The 25,228-nt window shown below is 48.1% G+C and overlaps 1 protein-coding gene across 1 annotated transcript in view; it reads right to left on the reverse strand.

Moving 5' to 3' along the window:
• The window catches only part of ANO2 (anoctamin 2), a 355,270-nt gene that overhangs the window by 329,315 nt on the left and 727 nt on the right, over positions 1–25,228 (reverse strand). Inside the window, exons 2-3 of the mRNA XM_058442076.1 lie at positions 24,806–24,990; positions 23,217–23,543 (exon numbers count right to left, since the gene is read on the reverse strand). Of these exons, the coding sequence (XP_058298059.1) occupies positions 23,217–23,543; positions 24,806–24,990 (512 nt within the window). The remainder of the gene's footprint in view (positions 1–23,216; positions 23,544–24,805; positions 24,991–25,228) is intronic.

Below are 25,228 nucleotides of genomic sequence, written 5' to 3' on the forward strand. Positions count from 1 at the left end.
CATAAAATAAATCACCTTAAGAGTGACTGTAAAGTCACTCCTTAAGATTTTTAGGGTCTTAAATCTCCCTTTTTTGAAGAGAACCTAGGGATGAGCTTTGAAAAGGTCCAATATTTAATCATCAGATAGATGCAGAGACATGAGAGGTGTAAAAAAAGAAAAAAATAAATAAAAAAGAATTCATTACAGCAGAAAGACCCAGCCAAGAAGACTTAGAGGAAGCAGCCAGAGAAGCAGGAAGGAAGTCAGAAAAGTATGGATAGCATCAGGGAAAATGGTGTTTCCAACAGGAAGGAATGGTCTACTGTGCTGAATATTGCTCAAAGGTTAAGGAAGCTAAGAACTAAAAAAAGAAAAAAAAAACTGCTCAGGTTAGCACCTACTAGAAACCCTGGGCACCTGTACAAAAGCATCTAGGGCACAGCAGTGGAAGCAGAGGCAGATTGGAGTAGGCTGAGTGACAGGTAAAGAAATGGGCATAGTAAGTAGAAATAACTTCCAAAAAAATTCTGTGAGAGATGCAGTGATTAAGATAATAAGATATTGGCACAAGGATAGTCAAACAGACTAAGAGAATAAAATAAAGTCCAGAAGCAGATCCCAAACAAAGACAAAGTCTTGATTCCTGGCTTCAATAATCTAGCAGAGCAATGAGGAAGAATGGTCCGTTCAATAAATGACATTGGGTTAATGAGATATCAAAGTGGGGAAAAATTAATTTTGACTCACACCTCATGCCACACACAGACCAAAAAATAAAAAACAAAATCAATTCTATGTGGACTGTGGACTTAAATATGAAAAGTTAACCAATAAATGTTATGGAAGATAACATTAAAGAATATATTCTTAGCTTGGATAGGTGATAATTTCTTAAACAGAATACAAAAAGCACTGACATAAAGGAAAAGATCAATAAAATGAAGTAAAATAAAATTGAGAACATTTATCCACCAAAAGAGTGAAAAGAAAAACCACAGAGTGAGAAGAAGATATTTGCAAAATATATACTCAACAAAAGACGGACCAAGTAGAGATGAAGAATCCCTTCATGTCAATATGAAAAAGGGAGACAACCCATTTTTTTAATGGCTAAAAGACTCAAACAGGCACTTTACAAAAGAGGATATCCAAATGGCTGGAAAAAAAATATATGAAAAGGTTTTTATCTCATTAGTAGTCATCAGATAATGCAAATTAAAACCACCCTGACATACCACTACACATGTATCAGAATGGCTAAAATTAAGATGACTGACAATATTAAGTGTTGGTAGGATGTAGGGAAACTGGAACTCTCCTACACTACTAATAGGGAATATAAATTGATGCAAACACTTTGGAAACTTTCCAATAGTGTCTACTAAAGCTGGTCATCACCTGCCATATGACCCAGCAATTCCACTCCTAGGTGTGTACCCTTTAGAAATGCATTTACCAAAAGACCTGTAAAAGAATAGTCATAGCAATACTATTCATAATATCCTAAAACAGAAAACAACCATAACGTCCATCAACAGTACAACGGATAAGGAAAATGTGGTACATTTAAACGATGAAATACTATCTAGTAATGCATAAACCACTACTACACACAACCATGTAGATTAATCGTACACACTTAATGTTGGGCAAAAACAAAAGCCAGACATAAAATACATATTATACGATTCCATTTATACAAAGTTCAAAAACAGGCAAAACTCATCTGTGATGCTAGAAGTCAGAATAGTTATGACCTTTGGGTGGTGGGGGTGGGGTCACGACTGGAAGGAGGCCCAAGGGGGACTTCTGGAAAGCTAGTAATGTTCTATTTCTTCATCTGGATGGCAGTTCCTCTAGTTTGTCCACTTAGTGATAATTCACCAAGTTGTACATTAAAAATTTGTGTACTATTCTGATATATGCTATGCTTCCAAAAGAGGCTTTTTAAAAAGCCTAGCTATAAACGAGAGGAGAATGAGAAGGCCATAGCTAGAGAGGGTAATGGGGTTTAGAAAGAGGAGTTTCTCAAGGAAAAAAAGTTGAGCCTGTAAAACCAAGCTGCAGCCCAAGAAGCAGCTCATCTCTCATTAAGATGGATGAGACACCCCCTGCTGTTCACCTGAGCCAGGACTCCAGAGTCCGCCAACACCTTGGCCATGCATAGTAAGTGTATAGTAAACTCATTGATTGAGACAGTCACCTCTGGGTGATGCTTCCAGCTTAGAGGACTGGCAAACATCTCTTTAACTGTCATTCCTAATCACACCTCAGAGGACTAGAGACTTCAACTTATTAAGAATTCTAGCAACTCAGCCAAATAGCCAAAGTGCATGATTCCCAGAGAGGAAACAGACACACTTGGCGGGTTAGCAGCTGTCCCCTAAAATCACATGGTCCCTCAGAGACCTTGGATTCTGAGATACTCAGTCAGGCAACTCCGCAGGGCCAGGGGAATAAGAAAGCAGTCCTGTGTCATGCAAAGTCACAGATCTCAACTGGAGCCCCAGCTTAACCTCCACAAGCCTGTTTCTGTAAAATGGGAATAATAATCTAACAACAATTGCTACTTCACAACCATTTTGTTAATATATACATTTGGCATGGACTCAGGTGACCAACAAATGGTTGTTCCCTTTCCCCTCTCCTTTCCCTAGGGAAACTGAAGATTCTTAGAAGGGAGAAACAGCTTCATTTTGCAAGGAGCTCTGCAAACCAGGGATGCAAAGGTCCCTCGGATTCCAGATAACTGTTCTTAGAACCATGCCATCTGCTGCTCTAGCACAGAGTCTGCCAGTCTCTAGGACAGCTCATCCCTTTTCCTTTGCACAGTGGTTGTTCAGTTTATGCACATGGGTTTCTGAGTTTCTACATGGTTTGGGTGTGTGCGCTTTTCCCAGAGCAGGGAGGAGGGATGGTGGGAGGGGGAACACACAGCAGCACAAGTGTCTGTGTTTGTGTTTCAAGCTGCAGCTGTTTATTTCCCCAGATGAATTTAAAAATCATTCCAAATTCATCAGCATCTTCTGAGGAGCCCTCCTAACTAGCAACATGTTCAATACTCCAAAGCTGCGGTGGGTAGGAAGCAAGAGTATTGGGAAGGGGGACAGGATGCGTGAGTTCGGTTTTTCAGCACTTCCCCTGTCACCCAAGTTCTGATGGTCTCTCATAAGCAGTATCCAACTCAACCCACATCACAGCCCTGGATTTCAATGTAATCACGGACAACCAAGAGCCCTGAGAGGATGGAGAGGCACCACTATGCCAAGCTTCATCCTCTAGCTCTGGCTCAAGGTAAAGAGTGAGGAAAATGCAGGCAAGCTGAGACCTACTCCCTGGAAGACACGGTTGTTTGGATCAGGCATCCGTTTCTGAGCCCCTCCTAGTCACAGAGATTTAACTTTCCATGCCCGGTGTTTAGCACCCATCTAGAGGGCAGAGGACAATTTAAAAATGCGTTTGTGAATTTGAGTATATTACTGAACTTCCATGGGCCTCCATCTGTAAAATGAGACGCCGATTAAAGACCCTCAAAGGTCCCTTCCAACTCTGACTTTCTGAGTCATCGAGGGCTTACCATAAAATAAAATGGAAAGAAAAAAAAAAAAAAACTAAAGTGAACTCTCCTTTTAAAAAAAGAAACATGGGGGCGCATTTGCTCTGCCTCTGCATTTAACGTGTGGCCCCTGCCATCCTGGCACAGCCTGACCACAATCCCCTTCCCCATGGGTGGGGCCGGGACAGGAAATGGCCAAGCACACAGCATCTTCCCAACATCCCCTCTGGTGCTCCGTCACTTCATCTGCTGAGTATTTAATTAGAACTGGTGATGGCTGTTTGGAAAGAGTCAAGGCCAAGAGGGCAGGAAGGCGTCTCCTTGTTCTCGGCTCAGGAGACTCAGAGAAAGCCCAACAGCTGGGACAGGTCTCAGTCTAGGTCATTCCCCTGCCGGCAGCACTTTGATGGCTTTTTGTGTTCATCAATTCAGACATTCTCCTGGGGAGGGCCTTGACTTCAGATGAGGTGGGGCCACTCTCAGCAGGGTCACTGACTCTCCTCGTCCCATTCCCGACACGGTTTGCTTTCTGAAGCCTGGACATGCACATTTCCATACCGAGCAAGGCTGCAGCGGTGGCTGCAAAAGGGACCTGGAGATGTTAGCAAACCCAGGCAGGAAGTAACAATGAGCAGATTCAACCTGGAAAAATGTGGCCTTTGCATCTGGGGATAAATAATCAGAAACACAAATACTCAGGTGGGAGGGAGATGCTTGGAACAGGAAGCAGCCAGACAGCATTTGGACAGGAGCTTGCAATGTGATCTGGTGACAAAGAAATTGCTGGGGGATTCATGAGCTGGATGCATGGAGGTGATACCCCAACAAGAACAAGGAAGGAACAAGGGGGAGGCCAAGCAGCTGTTCTTTGCCTCCCTGAAGGCCACCACTACGTGGACCAAGGGTTTGAGATGGCAGCAAGAAAGGTTCGGGTCAGACTCTAGAAACATAGGGAGATATTATGTGAGGGGATGGGCAAGCCCCCTGGGAAGAAGTTTGAAGGACCCTAACACGCACAGCCTGTCCAGAGCTGGGGGCATGGATGAGGTGACCTTCAAGCATCTGATGCACAAGACTGCATGATTCTGCAGAATACGGTGAGTTGACCTGCTTGGTAGGTGTTGCAGGAGACAAGAGACGGGGGAACTCAAACCGCCAAAAATGGAATGGAAATTCAAGAGCTGGGGAAAACCACATGACCTCTCCTGAGTTGGAGACAAAGCTGGGAAAGGAACTCCTATTTGCAGAGACACAGAATCCCTCCTCCTCAGGCCCACAAGGAAGATATTTTCCAATCCTCCTGTTGCTCCATTGCCTAGGACATAAGAGCCTCAAAATGAGGCTCCAGAGACAATTCCCCATGTACATTAGACTCCGAGGGGCCAATCACACAGATGCTATTTGACTTATTCCTTTGCCAACATACAGTTGCTCTGGAGGGATTTCGGTTAGATCTTAGGAAGAACTTCCTCCCGAGATTTAAGACAGTGCATGAGCGAGCAAAAGAGGCAGTTTATATTCTCTCTTCCTACAGTCAGTTTATAGGCTAGACTACACTCAGAGGTGTATAGAGAGGAAACATCCCCTTCCACTACAGCATAGTGAGAAAGCTACAGTGCACCTCACTTTGAACAAACTTGATATCTGAAAGCCCAGGATTAAAAAGCAGATCAATTAGGTTGCTTATTCACTTTTTTAAAAAGCTCAGGATAACAAGCTATATCAATACATTTAAATTCGGATGTGAGATTTAAGAATGGCATTCAAAATAGCAAGGCTGGACGAGATGGTTCATGCCTTTAATCCCAGCACTTTGGGTGGCTGAGGCAGGAGGATGGCTTGGAGCCAGGAGTTTGAAACCAGCCTTGGCAATATAGTGAGACCCCCATCTCTACAAAAGAAAAATTTAAAAATTAGCTAGGCATGGTGGCATGTGCCTATAGTCCCAGCTACCCAGGAGGCCAAGGCAGAGGAAGACTTGAGCCCAGGAGTTAGAGGCTTCAGTGAGCCATGATCGCACCACTGCACTCCAGCCTGGCCAACAGAACAAGACTCAATCACAAAAGAAGGGAAGGGAATGGGAGGGAAGGGGAGGGGAGGGAAGAGGAAGGGAAGGGAGGGGAGGGAAGAAGAGGGGAGGGGAGGGGAGGGAAGAGCAAGGGAGGGGAGGGAAGAGGAAGGTAGGGGAGGGGAGGGAAGAGGAAGGGAAGGGAGGGGAGTTCTAGCTCAAACAAGGGCACAAAGGTGGATGACTTATTGATGGACCCAGGAATGCAAAGGTCTCTATGATTTTAGCTGAGTCTTCCTAGGGACCATCCAGCTTCCTGGTGAGGTATATGACATGAGGGTCTTAGCTCTTGGAAGAGCTTTAGAGACTCTAGAAAGAAGGAAGGACAAAGGCTGCTGTCTTTCTGAATGGGGACTCTCCACAGCACCGGACAATCGGGCAGTGTTGAAGTCTCATGCTGGTCTGCAAAGCCAGGCCAGAAGAGGAACTGGGAATAATTAGGATGGGAGATTATATCCAACTTACAGGTGGGTCATCCCAGAGGCCAGAAAAAGACAAAAGAGTTTGAGGGATCTTTGGACCTGATATTAAGAAACTCTAAGAACAGCTAATCCTGAGCTTCTGATATATGTCAGGCACTGCACTGGGCTCTTTAACATACATTATATCATTTAATTATTTGTTTCCTGGACAAATATTAAGCACCCACTATGTGCCATCCTTCTTCAAAACAATTCAGCCAGATTACTTTTACAGAGAAGAAAACTGAAGTGATGTGAAGTATCATATAATTTCCCCACGGTTATACGTCCTCTAGTGGCTCAGCTGAAATTCAGATTCCGGCTGGCATTCTCACTGTGCTTTACACCAGAACATTCTTCTTCAAGAAACCTTTCCAGCTCTGCCACTCTTGGTTCCAAGCATTACAGTAAGACAGCTAGGATGTGCAAAGTGTGTGTGTGTGTGTGTGTGTGTGTGTGTGTGTGTGTGTGTGTGTGTGTGTAGACAGCAAGGTCTGTGCAGACAATTTGCAATTATCCAAACTGGCAGAGATGATGAGTGGTAGCACAGATAAACCACAGCCCTTTGGTCCTGTGGTCCTTTGGTCCTGGAGGGATTTGTACTCTGCATTTGAGAGTGGAAGATCCCAGCATATCTGTGTAATTCAGCTTGGTTTAGGCTCAGATTAATGACTGAATTAGCTCCCACTTCTGAGCATCCTAGCAGCAGGAAGGGGTGACTCAGAATGCAAGAGGTGGTGAACAGATTAAGCACTCACCCTCCATGAGTAGCCCCCATATGGAGGAAACCCACACATGTACATGGGTCATCCTGCATGACCCTGGGCAGTTTCCTGCCTTCTGCTTTCTTCATTAAACACTGACCTCCCCAAATGTGCCCACCACATGATCATCCTCTTTCTTCATCCCAGAGCAATGCAGGCCTCTGCGCTTGAGAAGTGTTCCAGCCCAAATGTTGCCTGGTTGCTGCAGCATTAGTCTCCAATGTAAGCAGCTTATGGAAGCTGGAGTGAAGAAGGGGGGACTCCCATCTGGGACCATGGTCCTTGAAAAAGGAAAGAGCCAATATGATGTGATTTCCAGAACCTGCTCCACCTGCTGGTGCCCAAGACACCACCATTCACCTAAGGCTTTGATCCCTGAGAAAAATGCAGCTGCCGCAAAGCAGAGTTACACTGACGGGTATGAATGAATGGGATTGGAAGGAGGGAGAGTGATGGGAAAACCACACGGAAGGGAAGCCACAGAAGAGGAAGGCTGAGTGTGCCCAGGGCAGACGCCTCCCGGGCCCACCATCACCTCTCCTGATGCCTGTAGCAGGAATGAGCAGCACACACACCTGTGGGTTTGTCCCAGTACTGCTTCCAGGGGTAGCTGACATTCCACACCATCCCGTCCTCCCTGCCAGAGCCCCAGGTGGCTCCTGGCACCACACAGCCCCGACACGCCACAGCACCCGATGCTCCTTCCCAATCTTCAAATTTTGCAGTGTCATCCTCTAGCCTTGCTCCCCCTGGGAAGCCTTGCTACCTCTCACCCCTGCCTGCTGGCTCCAGACCCATACACCTGTCTCAGGGGCAGTCCTGAGCAGAATGATTCTCACCACAAACACAGCCCAAGGGTAATTAAAAGGTATCTGCAGGGATCCAGCTCTTCCCCAACCCACAACCTCCCACCTAGGCTGACAGGAGGGAAGACAGGATCAGCAGAACAAAGGGAACAGGGGACAAAATGATAAACAGAGGATACTCTCAAGTTCAGAGGTGTTCTCCTCCTCCCCTGAACTTTCTTAGGTGGCTGACAATCCAAATAGTGGGAGCCAGGACTCCCCTTTCCCCATGCCAACTCAGACGGCAGGAACCTCATCCCTGGAGAGGGAGGACATGGCAGTGACTGAGAGCTGAGGCTCAGGGTCTGAATCCCTCACTGGCAGCAAGGATTCCCAGAGGGGTGAGGCTGGGGGATGACGCTGAAAGAACTGAAGGGAGCACCAGGTGCTGTGTCGTGTCAGGGCCGTGTGGTGCCTGGAGCCACCGGGGGTCTGGCAGGGAGGACGGTGTGGAATGTCAGCTCCCCCACCACCCCAGGGGGCAGTGCTGGGATGACCCTGATCAAGTTATGTAACTTTCGTTTTCTTATCTGCAAAATAGGGGCAGTGGTAGTATATGCTTCATGGAGTGGTTTTAAAGATTAAATGAGTTACTTTATGTTGTTAGCATGGTAGAAGCATCTATTTTTTTTTTTTTTTTTGAAACAGAGTCTCCCTTTGTCACCCAGGCTGGAGTGCAGTGGCAGGATCTCAGCTCACTGCAAGATCTGCCTCCTGGGTTCACGCCATTCTCCTGCCTCAGCCTCCCAAGTAGCTGGGACTGCAGGCACCCACCACCACGCCCAGCTAATTATTTCGTATTTTTAGTAGAGACGGGGTTTCACTGTGTTAGCCAGGATGGTCTCGATCTCCTGACCTCGTGATCCACCTGCCTCGACCTCCCAAAGTGCTGGGATTACAGGCGAAGCATCTCTTATTACTAATAACTTCAAAAGCAGAAAAGTACAGTGATCAGAGAGGGAGGGGCCCAAGATTCATGAGGCCCCAGTGGCAGGAAAAAGAGAGCAGGTATTCCTGGCAACACTGAATAGGAAATTCCCGATGACTGGAAAAGTAAGATCCCACCACCAGAGAAGCAGGACAAGGAGACAGTTCCTGACACACTGTCCCTAGGAAATCATCTGCGTCTTTTTTCTGAAGAGCCCATGACAAATCCAAGTCCATGACAACAGTAATCGTTACGACCTTGGAATTTGCCAAATGGAGGCAGCGAGGGTTGAAGGCCAGAACTAGAGAAGAGGGAAGGGTGGAAAGATAGAAAAAAATCTGCTAACACCCCAGGGCTCAACCTCTTTCCCCAACAGGTCACCAAATCCCCAGAACATTGGACCAGAGGGCAGCCTGTTCAGGGACTCAGGTTTCCCCCACAGGTCTCCTCTCTCTCACCTTCTCTCCCCTATCCCTTCATCCCGCCCCGGCTTCTAGCTTTGCTCTCTTGGGGCATCTCCTCAGGGTGGGTGGCTCTGAGCGGGCTGCAGATTGCTGTGGTGTTTTCATCCCAGACTGAGGAAGGAGATGGGAGAACCAAAGGCAATACTGCTATTGAATGAGAAGCAGGAGTTGGAGAAGGTTTCAGTGCGGGAAGAGGATAGGAGCTGACACACAGAGATCCCAGGCTGCTGTAAGTGGAGGCAGGGCTAGGAGAAGGCACCAAGGGCTTCCTCTCCAGTTGGCGTTCCCTGTCAACTCAAGCTCCTGGGATCTCTGCCTCCTTGGAGCAACTCTACAGTGTATTATCTTTGCTAGGTGTTAGGCTTTGCATCATTCAACAAACAGCACTAAAGGCTATTATATTATCAATGTGTCACACATTGTTAAAAAAAAAAAAAAATGAGGTCATCCATGGTGACTCACACTTGTAATCCCAGTACTTTGGGAGATGGCAGGATCACTTGAGGCCAGGAGTTCAAGAGCAGCCTGGTCAATAGCATAGCAAGACCCTGTCTCTATTTTTCAAAAATAAAATAAAGGCCGGGCACAGTGGCTCACACCTGCAATCCCAGCACTTTGGGAGGCCAAGGGGGGCAGATCACGAGGTCAAGCGATCGAGACCATCCTGGCCAACATGGTGAAACCCAGTCTCTACTAAAAATACAAAAATTAGCTGGGCGTGGTGGCGGGCGCCTGTAGTCCCAGCTACTCGGGAGGCTGAGGCAGGAGAATCACATGAACCCGGGAGGCGGAAGTTGCAGTGAGCCCAGATCGCGCCACTGCACTCCAGCCTGGTGACAGAGCGAGACTCTGTTTCAAAATAAATAAATAAATAAAAATAAAATAATAAAATAAATAGAAATAAAAATAAATTAGAAAGACACAGTCTCTGTTCTAAGTCTTCAATCCACCCAGGGGCAAGCGTAGCTCTAGAAGGTGTACTAGGGGCTTTGGTAATGTTGCCCAAGTACAGAATGAGGGGCATTAGGTGATGGATGGATGCAACATAGCATCAAATAACATTTTTAAATGGCAAGAAAGTCCCTTTTCAATTATCCTGCAAAAATAAAGTCTCCGTTTGTTTCCAATATGTCTTTAATCTCTCTGATGCTAGCTAAGCTTCCTTCTCAACAAAGAGTAAGCAGGCCCCAGTCTCGGACCTCCTGCAGCCAACAGTATCCAGCTAGAAATGAATGACGTCGTTTTGTTTCGGTTGTGCCTATTTTTATAATTATTGTCTATCTGTTGGCCAGTGATATTGGTTCTCCATTTCTGATAATGATAGAATATTTCCCTTTAAAATAAATTTAAGTTTCAAAAGTGAGCCAATTTAACAAAAATATTCAGCAATTAATAGTCCAGATAGTAAATGGCTATGCCTAAAATTATGAATCTACTAAGTAGTGGTATTCAAACTCATAATCATGGTATTCAAATAACTGGAATTTATGAAACCTTTTACTCGGGGAGCCCAGAAAAGAGGCAATTGGCATATATGCCTTGAACTGTTAACTCTCTGTTCATGAATTTTCTAATTTCCTAACAAGACAGTAAACTCCCTGCACCTTCTCCCTTTGGGGATGCCTAATCCACTCATCAGGCAGTTTCATTCATTCAGAAAATAGGAAGGAAATTCAACTCAGCCCATAAAGTGGGGGGGAAAAAAAAGGAAAATTGAAGCACAAAGGTAGGCAGGGTGGGAGAGCCAACTTTGGATTATTTTATGACACATTACAATTCATGAAGTATTTCGCCCATGAACGTTGTGGGCTACAGATCCCAGATAAGAAAATAGACCCAGCATGGCTAAGAACCTTGCACAAAGACACACATCAGTGAACCTGGCCCTTCACTCTCCATACCCTAAGTTCTTCTCCCTACATCATGCTCCTGGGGAGCCCAGTGGGAAAGGCAGCTCCCACGCATACCACTGATGCTCTCAGCCTTCAGCAAGCAGAGCTGGGGTGCCAGATCCTGCTCACAGGCGTGGCCTGAGTTGATCTGAATGCAACCTCCCCAACTCCACAATACACCGGGAGAGCAGTACATAGCAACACACACAAACTCGTAAGCACACACGGGCAGCGTGTGCAGGGAGCCAGCAGGAAACCCACACCAGCTCCAAGGACCCTGGGGCTTCCACTCTGAAGCCTTTGGGGGTTCCCGTGTCTGCACAGAACAACAGAACAGCACACCCATCAAATTCCACTCCTTCTGTTTCCCGTTCCTGAAAAGGTGCTAAGACTCACAGGTCCTCTCTGAGGCCTGAGAAGCCTTCACCCTCCAATGGCCTGTGGATGAGCTAAGTGCCCTGGGCTGGAAGAGCCCAGAAAGAATGGATAAACAACATTGGCTAAAATATCCCCAGTCAAATAGACCCCAGCCCTTACCGCCTGAGAATAATCAATTCCTGAGTGGAAAATCAACAAGGCAGTAACACGAATACCAGCAGTCACCCTATCCAAGCCGAGAGTCTGACTACCCAGGGTGCTGCGCTGGACAGAAAGTCCAACTGCTGGCCAGAGTGGATTGGTTTGCAGTAGCCCAGACTCCCAACCCAGTGACGCTCAAGGAATGGTAAACACATTCTGGGAGGCATCAGAATGGACCCAGGGTTCCCTAGGAGCCATTAGGCCATAAATGGCAATTTCCATGAATCATCATGGAACCCTCTGACTTTAGCTAAGCTCCTGGGCAAGCCAAGAGACTTAAGAGAAGATGAGGCCTCCTAAGTGCATCTGTCCCACTCAGCAGACAGTGACACAGCTAACAGCCCCAACAGCTGCTCTTCCTTTTGCTTCCATTGTAACTGTCGCTTTGTTTGCCCTTACAATTGTGTGCACAGAACAGGGAAGTCTGGGAATAAGTGGGGTGCACCATTGCTTGTATTGGTGCCTGAATGTCAACAGGAGCATTGTCTCCTCTGGAGAATGGCCTTCATTCCACACAGATTCATGAGTCCACTCCCAAAAAGAGTCGCCGGCCTTTTGAGCAGAATGCATCATTACATGCTGTAAGTCCACGGAATAGCATAGCAGGAAGGGGCCTTGGAGACTGGTGGGAGCTAGGAGAACACCCGCAGGTCATGATGCTGTTTGCAAGATCCTTTACAAAGGTCCTTAATGTACCGACATGCTTAATTCCACCATTAAAACTAGGAACAATTCTGTAGAAAACCCCACAATCCAAACTAAGCCTAGAAATTAAACATGATTGGCCAATTCCACATGCTCCCATTAATATTCTTTTACTTCTCACCCACTCCTTTTGCCCTCAATAAGTACTTCCTGGCAGGCAAGGAGTAACAGCTTCCAAAGGTTTAACAAAAAGATATGTTAGAACAACTGTAAATTGAGAAAACTATCTTTATTCATGTTACTTTTTAGTAAATTGCAAAAACATTATCAATTTTTTTATTCTGGTACAGACTACCTCAGTCCAAGTCATGGGAAGACAGTACTGTCAGATACACAGCTGGAGAATCCCTGATTTCACACCCAACCTTCTCTTTTTCCAGAATAGAAGTCGAGATCCAGAAAGAAGCCAGTTGGCAGCAGACAAGGTCCTAGAACCCAGGTCTTTTGGTGCTCAGCTCCCTTCTTGGGTTCAGGCATACCGTGGACTAAACGACATGCTTCCAAAGCACAGTTAGCTGTGCGCATGGAGAGGCAGCTGCACAGAAGCACACAGGAGCCCAGCATCATCCCGTGCCCCACAAGTGCACCTGCAGCAGGACTCTTTAGGAGCGCTCTCTGGGCAGTGCGTGCCCAGAGAGCAGGCAGTGGGCGTTCCTATTTGATCTCCCTTCATACAGCTGCCAGGCAGGACTGCCATGCTCTACCTGAGGCTTCTCCTAGGCTTTGTGGAATATGTTCAAGGGTTTGTAAGCATATTGGGGCCACGGAATGGAACCTCAGGACAGTCAGGTTAAATCTATGGACCCCTCTCAGAATGTTTTTAAATGTATAAAATAATTATCCAGGGCAACAAGGAGACTAAATGTATAGAAATAGAGTTATCTATTGTGATATAGTAACAGACTTCCTTCTCTATTACACATGAAATAATGAGACCTAGAGACACATCTAAAAATTGGCATAATTTCTAAGTAGGAATGAGTATAATTTGTTTTCGAGATCTGTGCAACAAATTTGATGTGATACAAATCTATGTGTTTGTTGTTGTTGTTGGTTTTTTGAGACAGTCTCACTCTGTCACCCAGGCTGGAGTGCAGTGGCGCAATCTCGGCTCACTGCAATCTCTACCTCCTGGGTTCAAGCGATTCTCATGCCTCAGCCTCTGGAGTAGCTGGACCACAGGCACATGCCACCAAGCCTGGCTAATTTTTGTATTTTTAGTAGAGACAGGGTTTCACCATGTTGGCCAGGCTGGTCTTGAACTCCTGACCTCAGGGGATCCACCCATTTGGGCCTCCCAAAGTATTGGGATTACAGGTGTTAGCCACAGAACCTGGCCTCTATGTGTTATTTCTATTAGTGACAGTCACAGGAACTCATCTTAATGTAGGTTTTTGCCTATATCATTAATTGAAGTAAATACTAAATGTCAGTTAAGTGTTGATGAAAATAAAGATGTAATTTTCTATCATTCAAGTTTATGGATTCTACCTCTGAATTCTATCCACAAAACCCTCAAGATTACAAAACCCCTGATGCTGTCACATGGCCCCAGGAGTCATCAGATATAAGCACACTAAGAAGCTGTCCAGGGGTAGCAGGGAGACTCTGTCTGCAGTGAAGGAGGACACTTAAGGCTGAAGTGGCCCCAAGAACCACCCTCATCATCTGTCAAGCCCAGATATAACCATTCTGTATCCTCAGACCTCAAAGCCTTAAAGACTCTGTCTACCATGTACGCCACCCACTTCAGCTAAACCTTTCAAACTTGCACATCCACACCAGCATCTCAGCATCCTGAGGGTGAATTCTTCCTGGAGATCTGACAAGGGTAGGAAACACAGCTCACCCACTCCTGCTGGACCCCAGCATCTGGGGGCAGGGAGAGGGAAGGTGATTTCACCCAGAACTTCACAACAGAATTAAGCCTTCCCAGTCCGTCAGACCATCGGTCACTCTCCCAGGACTCTTTTCTCACCTGTGTTACTGCACTTTTAGACCCTATCTGATTCTCCCAGGTCAAGTCTGCTTCCCTTGAAAGCAGGGGCCATGTCTTATTCACCTCGGCATCCCCAGCTCCCAGCCCACCCAGGACCCAGCACCTAGTAGGTGCTCAGTAAATGTCTGCTACATGAAAAGCAGGAGAGAGGGGCCAGAGACTGAGCCTGGCAGGTCCCTCCTGGCAGCTGCTTTACAGCTGCTGTGACTGCCCAACCAGCCCCAGACCAATAAAGACCCTGAACTTATCAAGTGACAAATGAAGAAGGGCTTTCCTTCTCAATGTGTGTCTCAGAGCCCAAAACATCTAGCAGTGCCATGAAGAGGGGTGATTAGCAAGATAGAGACCAACTGTCCCCCGAGTCTCTCTTCACTAAATGCAGCCACTGATGTGAATGACAGTAGGAAGCGCGGGTGATACTCAAGATATTTAACAACCAGCATAACACATTGCAAATAAGGGCAGGCACCAGCCACGAACACCAGGTACAGTCATACCAGGAATACCAGTTGGATAGGGAGATAATAACTTTGCTAGGAGGAAGACAGACTAACGGAAGGAAGCCAGACTCCCTTAGCTTATTTGTCTGCATGGACTCTATAATGTCAGTATTTAATCTGATTAAGGCATTAACCAGTAGTCTGACCTTGTGCCAGTCACATACTCTCTCTGGGCTTCAGTTCCTGCTCTAAGATGAAATTGAAAGAAATTATCTCAAGCTGTTACAACTGTAATGTCCTATGATTCCATCTTCTCACACATCACAGGTGGCACCCGGTAACAAAGAAAATCAGCAAAGCACACAGCTGGCTAAGGTGATGCACAGACCAGAAACCCTTGACAAGGACAATCATGATATTCGCCGAGCCGTGCCATTTGGTACTGCAGTCTGGGATATGGCAGATCAAAGCCCAGAAACCTCCTTCCAGCCCCTTTTGAGGAATCCTAGAGATATCCAGAAGCACGCTGTCAGTTGGTAAAAGATTCCAGAAATAAAGGACTTGGAAAAGAGCCACACCCATCTCCCTTCCTCCTCCATGTAAATCCTCAGCCTGCTTTTCGCTAGACCCACTGCCCAGTTTTATGCAAAACCTAGACAGTGCTCATCTCTGTGGCTGGGTGAGTGCCACCCCTGGGGAGTATAAGAGAATAAAGAACAAGAGGAGCAGAAGCAAGGAGACCTTGTTTCAAGGCCCAGCCCTGCTATTCGCCCACTTGACAAGGTGCTTTACGTTTCCTAGTCGATGAGAAAGGACATTAGCTGCTCTAACCTCCTCAGGGTTGGGGAGGTTGGGGTGGGGGGTGCTAAAATGAGCATCAGAGGAGAGTGCTGAAGGTTAATGTTTTCATTATAGAGTCTCTGGAGATGGAAATAGACACGTACCTGGATTTGGGGGCTTGGAGGCTTGCCTTGCCCCTCCCTGCTTTCCCTGTGCGTCCCCACCCCAGGCTGCCCGGAGGCATCCCCTCTGAGATCAAATCCAGCCAGCCCTACTGTGCCTCCCTCTCTCAGCTGTGCAGTCCCAGGGGCAGGGGCTGCAGGGTTCTTTGTTGTGTTCCCCAAAGATCCCTTGGGTAGGAAAGAGGCAAGGGAGAAGCCCAAGGTCCCAGCCTGCTGCCTCGGGGTGGGACGAATGGGACAGGAACAGAGCCAAGGCCGGGGGAAATCATCGCATCTTCCCCAGTCATTAGTGTTAGCAGCAGCGGCATGACCGTTCCTACACTCAGGAGAGCATGGCAGCGTCACCAACAAACAGTAGAGACAAGGGCATCATTAAAACCCATATTTGCATTTTCCCTGCGTTTGCCATACCCTTTCCTAGGAACACAAGCCCCCATCCCACTCCAGAGGAGAAAAGAGACTCATTTTATAATGGGGTCAACGGGGGCCTGGAGATCCCCCCATCCCATAGAAATACACCACTCCCTGATCCAGCACCAGCAGCCTGCCCTCTGTGGATGTCCAAGGCAGAGCAATGGGCAGGAAGGCCTCCAGGGGACGCTGTCACCCCGGAGAACCAAACAGCAAGGTTTTCCTAAGGATTCTAAGCCCTCGTTTCCCCAGCAAAGCAAAACCAAGCCAGACTTGAGAATTGTAAGAGGAGAATTGCGTCAAGACAAGTTTTATACAGGTAAGAGTGAGGAAGACAGCAGCAAGTCTGAGTGTTCGCCCTGTGAGGCAAAGGACTGATCAGGGTCCCAAAAAATGTTCAGCCAGGGCCAGCCTGTGCTTCAGAGACCACGGAGCAGCCTCCAGGGAGAGCAAAAAGCCCAGAGTCCAGTGGGCTCATGGCCCTGGTGCCACATGCTCCTTCTGGAAAGGGAGAATAGGTACTCCGTAAATCAGTCCCGCAAAGACATCCCCCTTTGACTCAGTGCTGCAATTCAGGTTGACATGCCAGACATCCAGGCTCTGCCAGACCTACAGGGTGAGGAGTCAGGGGTCAGAGACATCTCAAGGCATGGGAGGAGGGAGTCTCCTCTCTACAGAGAAAGGACTTGGGCCATTCCTGGATTCGCACCTGATACCAAGACAGAGAGGAGAGCTCCACCTCCCGAAAGCAGCTGTGGGCCCCCAGGCTTCCCGGATGGTATGCTGTCCCTTCCAAGAACAGCCCGCAGACCTGCTGGAGATGCCAGGCCACGCTGAATTTTAAAGCCAACTTCTGCTATCAGTTCCCTGGTCCCCCAATCTCAAGAAAGCCAGCCCCTAGCAAGGGGGCACCTGGCCTCCCTGTCATGCCATCTTCTCCATTTCCAATTTTAGCTATCTAGCTGCCCACAAGGATGAAGCTTGGGGCCATGTCTGCTACGATTTCAGGGCCTGCAAGGTGAGAGAAGGTCTTTAACTAAAAGTGTACAAACATGCCCTCCTGGCTTCCACAGGATTGCAATGTGCCTGGTTCTCAGACCCCTCCCTCAGGTGCCCCTGGTGACACCCATGCACGTGAGTCTCTGCCTCCGCCCTGCTCGCTCTCTGGGTCAAAGCAGGAGGTTTATTTAAGAGAGAGTGGGAGGAGGTGGGCCGACCAGACCTCCCCAGAGCTGTATCAGAGCCTGTTCAGCTCACCCACTCTCAGTCCCGCCAGGACTACAGGAAACTCTCTGGACACTCAAGGCTGGGACAGTCTCCTGAACTGCTTAAATGAGCCTCCCACTCTGACGCAATGCACAGCACCAACAGGTGGCCCTCATTTATATGAATTGGTAGTGAGGGTGCAGACGTCTCTGTCACTCATAAGCATCTCCAACGATGTCTTTAAGTGAAATTCTAATGAAACGGTCAAACTAAGAAAGCAAACGTTCATACTTTAAAGACAATTTAGTATTTTATCAAACGACATATAAAGACATTTGATAAAATACTGAATTGTCTTTAAAATATGAACGTGGACAATATCAATACATGGAAATATGCACAAAAAATGAAAAAGTGAAATGCCACATGGAAGGTATGCACCAGTTATCATCCTGTCAGAAGCATGCCCAGGTATGAAGAAGGGTGGGAAGTCAATTCTCTGATATTCAGAGTTCAGTGGATGCGAAGTTCTTTTGATCTGCAAGGCTAAGTGAATCATTTTTAATGGGTCTCTGATAGGAATGCATTTGCTCTCCATTTGCCTTAAAGTCAATGAACCCAGAGCCTAAAAGACAGCCCCGCTCAGAAGGACGGGACAGCTGAGCAGGTGGGGCCGCCGCACCTACTCCAAACTGCCACCAGGTGCAGCCAAGCAAGTCTCCTTCTCCTGTGAGGCCCCCATTCCAGGCTGCTGCTCACAGCCAGGGCCGAGCGTCTTAATGTGGTGAAAAGTTGTTCAGAACCTCACAGGCTCCAGCTGATGGATCTCCAAGCACGGTTTAACACCAACATGGCATGGAGGGAGTGGGGGATATCACAGAATGCTGGCCCCAAAGGAGGCGACGATTCATTCTCGCTCCTTTTTTGCAGTGGTGCACAACCGGAAGCAACCTAAGCGTTCATTATTACTAGGGGAGTGACCAGGTACACTGTGGTGGCTGCAAACTGCTCACTCATTAAAATAATGGAGTCTGGCCAGGCACTGTGGCTCACCCCTCTAATCCCAGCACTTTGGGAGGCTGAGGTGGGTGGATCTCTTGAGGTCAGGAGTTCAAGCACAGCCTGGGCAACATGGTGAAGCCCCGTCTCTACAAAAAATACGAAAATTAGCTGGGCATGGTGGCACACACCGATGGTCCCAGCTACTCAGGAGGCTGAGGCAGGAGGATCACTGGCACCTGGGAAGTTGAGGCTGCAGTGAGCTGCAATCACACTGCTGCAATCCAGCCTGGGTGACAGAGTGAGGCCTGGTCTCAAAAATAAATAAAAATAAAATAATGGAATCAATGTACCTGCAGAATGTGAACGGATCTGAAAAGTAAATTGCTAGAGAAAAAAGTAAAAAACAGAATGGGCTATAAAACAGTACCTTCTATGTAAATTAAGAATGCACACAGTTCTGAGAAACTGTCACCACCAAGAGAAGTCTACGGAGACCTGACAACTCTGAATAGAAAAATCGCAGCAGGTTAAAAAAAAAAAAAAAAAGGCAGCAGTAAGGAAATCTGAATAAAGTGTGAATTTTAGTTAATGATAATGTGTCGATATTAGTTCATTAATTGTAACAAGTGTATCCTATTCATGTAAGGTGTTAACAATACAGGAAACTGGGAATGGGGCAGATGGAAACTCTGTACAATCTTCCAATTTTTCTGTAAGTCTAAAACTGTTCTACACAATAAAGTCTTTTTTTTTTTAATTAAAAAGAAAAAACACTATATCTTTTCCAGAACGACGATGCCTTGGAATGACTGCCTGCGAGGTAGCAGGCAGTGCAGAGTCAGGGGGAGATTTAAATAAATAACCCAAGAGTTATTGTGCAGACCAGTGATAGCAATGTGCCATGGCTGAAAAGTACAGTAAACTCAACGCTTTGCACACGAGGTCCCAACAGTGATCATAATAACTGCCTTTCGGAAGACAGACGACACTGCAAGACAGCAGGCCACAGTGAGAGGTGGAGGCTGTGATGACAGGGACACCGGGGGAGGCTGTGCCACCTGGAGTAGCCTCATGAAGAAGTGTGGAGTGGCCTTGAAGCCACGGGTGGGGGCTGGGAGGGAGGAGTCTGGGTGGTTATACAACGGGAACAACAACCCAGGACCCCAGTCTAACACTGGTCAGTCCCAAAAGCCACCTCTTTGCCCTCCAAATTCCCAGCCAAAGTGGGGAACATCTGACAGAAACCAGAATGAAGCATGGTGGGGAGACAGGGGCAGCCAAGATGGGCAGTGGTGTTGATAGTAGCATTAAGGGTGGCCAGGACTGTTACATTTTAATTTCAGATCCATAGTGAATAATTTTTAGTGTATGTCCCCAATATTTCATTGTACATGCTAAGAAAAAAAAGTATTCATTGTTGAACTGAAACTCAAATTTAACTAGGCATGCTGCATTTTTGTTTGCTAAACCTGGCAACTGTAAATAATATTAATAGCAGTAATATTCTTTGTTAGTGTTCTAGGTACTTTATTTAGTTACCTTCTTTCATCTTCATAATAACCCAGTGAAGAAGGTACTGTTATTATTATTCTCTTTTTTCTTTTTTTTTTTTTTTTGGAGACAGAGTCTTGCTCTGTCACCCAGGCTGGAGTGCAGTGGTGCCATCTCGGCTCACTGCAACTTCCACCTCCAGGGTTCAGGCAATCCTCCTGCCTCAGCCTCCAGAGTAGCTGTGACTACAGATGCGTACCACCAGACTCAGCTAATTTTTTGTATTTTTAGTAGAGACAGGTTTTCACTGTGTTGGCCAGGCTGGTCTCAAACTCCTGACCTCAAGCAATCCATCTGCCTCACCGTCCCAAAGTGCTGAGATTACAGATGTGAGCCACTGCACCCAGCCCTATTATTTCCTTTTTATAGACCAGGAAGCTTTACCAAAAGGATGAGGTAACCTGCCCAAGGTCATGAGCTAGTAAGTCAGTCCTGGAATGTGAACATATGTAATTGGCCTTAAGAGCTCACCCTCTTGAGCACCGCTTCCCAACTGAGCAGCTGAGTGAAGCCCTGGCCTCTGCTCCCTAAGACCCAACAACAGAGGTAGGCACTGCAGCTCCCACATTGGCAAGTTCCTGGAGCTCAGAATGCACCTTTACCTTGGAGAGACCATCTCAGCAGACCCCAGCTGGAGCCACCAAGTGAGCTTTGGGTTTCAAAAAGTGAAAATCAGCACTCCCACAGCAAGGAAGCCTAACGCATCCCTAAGAGAGCACCCTCTTCCTACATAGGTGGAAAGACTAACCCAAGAAGAGTGTCTTCTGCCTTAAGGGTCTGGCAAAGCAGCACAGGCCAGCACCACGAGGCATGAGCCAGGCCACATGCCATTCTGCCTGGGGACAGGGGAAAGGAAAGGATGAATGACCACTGGGGATCCCTTCCAGTTTGAGGAGAGCATTAACTTGAATCTTTTTTTTTTTTTTGAGACAGAGTCTCCCTCTGTCACCCAGGCTGGAGTGCAGTGGCACAATCTCGGCTCACTGCAACCTCCGCCTCCCGGGTTCAAGCGATTCTTCTGCCTCAGCCTCCCAAGTAGCTGGGACTACAGGCAAGCACCACCACGCCTGGCTAACTTTTTGTATTTTTAGTAGAGACAGTGTTTCACCATATTGGCCAGGCTGGTCTTGATCTCTTGACCTCATGATCCTCCAGCCTCGGCCTCCCAAAGTGCTTGGATTACAGGCATGAGCCACCGCACCCAGCCAACTTAAATCTTATCAGGCAAACTTCTGATGAAAATGGCACCTCAAGCCTCAGCATGACACTTTTTAAAATCATCATGATGAGCATTTATTGAGCACCTACTATGTACCAGACATTGTGCTGAAATTTTCATTGCCCCATCTAATGATGAGGCATGTTTAAGTATAACCCAGCAAGGCATCTATTATTTTGCAGATAAGGGACCTGAGGTTCAGGGAGGTCACTCATATACTCAGCTGACACTTATTAAGCACCTATATGTGCCAGCGTCTGTCCTGGGTGCTGGGGATGTGCAGCGAACCAAACAAGATCTCTGCCTTCGTGGAGCCAGTGGGAGCACAGACAAAAAACAAACAAAAAAAGTCTATCGTTGTTATTCCAGGTGGCAATGCTAAGTGTGATGAAGAAAAGTAAGGCAGGATCGAGGGACAGAGAGGGATGGGGTGGGGGTATTTTGGCTAGGATGGTCAGCAAAGATGTCGGGAAGGAGGAGACATTTGAGCAGAGACCTGAAGAGAGGGAATGTGATGCACAGGTCTGAGGAAGAGTGCCCAAAGCAGAGAGGGCAATAGCACAAAGACCTGAGGTCAAGGTGATCAGCCCACACCCAAGATGAGGCCCGTGACCTGGAGGAGGGTAGGGAAGGTGGGAAGGGTAGGAATGAGTTTGGGGGAGATGGCAAGGGAAGGTCTTTCTTTTTTTTTTTTTTTTTTTTTTTTTGAGACGGAGTCTCGCTCTGTCGCCCAGACTGGAGTGCAGAGGCGCGATCTCGGCTCACTGCAAGCTCCACCTCCTGGGTTCATGCCATTCTCCTGCCTCAGCCTCCCGAGTAGCTAGGACTACAGGCGCCCGCCACCACGCCTAGCTAATTTTTTGTATATTTGGTAGAGACAGGGTTTCATCGTGTTAGCCAGAATGGTCTCGATCTCCTGACCTCATGATCTGCCCACCTCAGCCTCCCAAAGTGCTGGGATTACAGGCGTGAGCCACCGCGCCTGGCAAGGGAAGGTCATTTTTAAAGGATCACTGTGGTGTGGATAAATGGATGGATGGATGGATGGATGGATGGATGGATGGATGGATGGATGCATGCATGCATGGGTGGGTGGACAGATGGGTGGATGAATGGATGAATGGATGAATGGATGGATGGATGGATGGATGCATGGCTGGGTGGCCAGATGGGTGGATGAATGGATGGATGGGTGGATATGTGTATGAATGGATTTCCATGGATTCCCTTGCACTGACCAGAGGTGAGAGCATCTATAGCATATAGGTTGATAAAATATATCCTATGTATGTCCCAACTCAGTTTCCAAATACATCTCAAATCAGCGCCCTCAGGGGACCCCAGACAAGCACATTCCTTAGTGAATGAGATTGATATAGAGGAATTTTATTCCAAAATTCAACAAGGAAACTAGGTCTTCCTCCCAAGGAAACCATATGGAGAAGGCCACTAGATGTGGCCTGAGAATGTCAAGAAGAAATTTCTTGCCTTTAATGTCTAACTAGGCTAACTCCCAACTCCCGAAGAACAGACTGGCATACCACCACCATCCCACCGCTACTACCTGGAATCCCCTAATCAGGACCACTAGCAACACAAGACTCTTTCTCAAGTCCTTGGGCAAGAAAATCTGGTTTCTCCAGGCCAGCCACGGTGGCTCACGCCTGTAATCCCAGCACTTTGGGAGGCCAAGGCTGGCAGATCAGGAGGTCAGGAGATCGAGACTATCCTGGCTAACATGGTGAAACCCCGTCTCTACTAAAAAAAATACAAAAAATTAGCCGTGTGTGGTGGCGGGCGCCTATAGTCTCAGCTACTCGGGAGACTGAGGTAGGAGAATGGCAGGAACCCAGGAGGCGGAGCTTGAAGTGAGCCAAGATCGCGCCACTGCACTCCAACCTTGGTGACACAGCAAGACTCCATCTCAAAAAAAATTAAAAAAAAAAAAGGAAGAAAGAAAGAAAGAAAGAAAGAAAGAAAGAAAGAAAGAAAGAAAGAAAGAAAGAAAGAAAGAAAGAAAGAAAGAAAGAAAGAAAGAAAGAAAATCTGGTTTCTCCAGCAGAAAAAAAAGTCCACCTGCCAGAATAAAGCCTAGGCTCTCTGTCAGGTGGCACTGCTCACTGGGAGCCCAGTTCTGTGGTACCATTCCATCTCCAAGTCCCTGGCCACCCGCCTGACTCACCTCCAAGTCCTTCTCAAGCTCCAGTCCAGCCTCCATCAGATTGTGCTCAAATTCCTCCCGCTGCTCCTTCCTCTCCTCCTCCAGGGCATCGAGTGGCCCCAGCTCAATGTCACCTGGGCCCCCAGCATGAGGCTCCTTGCCTGTCTCCCCATTGGAGACGATAGCCAGCGAGTGGCCAGGGAAGCCTTGGGCCAGGTGCGCCCCGCGTTTCCGATAGTGGTAGGCGAGCACATAGTCGACCTTCCTCTGACTGTCATGGAAGTGCATGCGGCTAAGACGGGCCTCCAAGGACACAGGCTCATTGGCATCCAGATAGTTGTTGATGACCTGGCCAGAGAGAGAGGAGAGGCAGGGCAAGGTCTGGTGAGGAAGGGGTGAGAAACAGAGGAGACTGATCTCTGCTCTGGGCTCAGGGAAATGGACTCAAAAGCAAGCCCCTCAGGCGCAGAGGCCCCCAGTACCCCCAGTAAAAAGACCAAATGGCCTAAGTTAATCTGTCACGCCAGCTTGCAAAGCCCTCCACCCACCTGTTGACAGTCTGGGCATCAGTGCCTTCACACATGCTCCAGCATCCATGCACACACACACTCACACACAGACTGTACCTGCAGCAGCAAACCCCTCACAACCGCACCTCCTGCCTCCACACAAAGAATCACACACCCACGCCGGCACACGCACATGCAAGCACCTGCAAATGCACACGCAGCCACCTCTCCCCTTGTCTCCCTGCACCAGCACTCCTGCACCACACAGGTGAAGGGGCCTGTGTACAGGCGTATCTACCCGAGTGCGCTGTAACACACACACCCCCTTCCACAGGCACCATGGCCCACACACGCTCACCTGCTTGCAGATCTGCACCTCTGCCTGCAAATACACTACATATTTAAACACAGAATACTCACAGGCAGGTTCTCTGGATCCATTGGAACAAAGACCAATTTCTAGTCACCTCCCCGCCCCCTACACTCCCACCCACAGGAATTCACCAGGCACTATTCACAGCCCCACATCCTCCTCTCCAGCCACTGGTGAGGACCCTGTCAAAGACAGCAGCAGGGAACTGACTTCTGCTGTCTTCCACTCCAGAGGTGGGGAGGTGGAAAGAAGAGGAGGAGAGAGAACACGATGAAGCAGGGGAGGGACCGGCCTCTCCCCGTGGGTGTTTCCCTGTTTATTACTGGTTTGAAACCCAGCTGCCTCTGCAGCCACCTGAGAGGTCACCTGGGCAACCAGATGAAGCTCCAGGCACAAGGGAGAGACTCGGAGCCACCATAGCAGAGAAGACAGGTGCTCAGGCTTGCAGGAGGGGAACCAGGGGGCCTACAGACCAACCGGCAGCATCGACTGGCTTCCCACGCCTCCTCCTTTCCTGACCCTCCTCTGGACCCTCTGACCAGAACAGAGCACTGGGAAAGTGTGCCTGACTTGGAGACAGAGAAGAGAAAAGGCCCTACCCAAACCCTAGGCCTCTCTCTTTCACGCACACACGTGCTCCCAACTGGAGGATCCCCCGGACCAGAGGCTCCTTGGGGGCCTCCAACAGGGCTGGCCTATCCCCCCACCCCACCCCGCCCAGTACTCACAGAGCTGCTGCGGGTGCTCTCTCCACCGCAGGGCTGACCAGGATCTCTGTTGGAACTGCCCTGCAGACCTGGGGCCCAGGGACCTGGCATCTTGAGACACTGCCGTCCATGTTTGGGGCCCTGGCCCCCTCTGGCCCCTGCCTGAGGGCTCAGCCGGCGTGGGGAGCCAGGGAGCAGGGGGATATCTGTGAGAGGGAAAGACAAAGGAGGCAAAACAGCCTCAGATAAAGGAAATCCAAGACACTGAGGTACTGAGTGTGCTCAGACACTAGCCCTGAGAAAATGGCCCATTTTGCTTCACAGCTGCCTCCTTGGTTAGTCCCTAAAACCCAGGTTCACAGTGGCCACAGGGGAGGGAGCATGGAGAAGGAAGTGCGGCCCCCCGACTGCATACACACGCACATGCACACACACACACACACA

This window comes from Hylobates moloch, unplaced genomic scaffold (assembly GCF_009828535.3).
Source record: "Hylobates moloch isolate HMO894 unplaced genomic scaffold, HMol_V3 SCAFFOLD_8, whole genome shotgun sequence".
Taxonomy (NCBI): Eukaryota; Metazoa; Chordata; class Mammalia; order Primates; family Hylobatidae; genus Hylobates; species Hylobates moloch.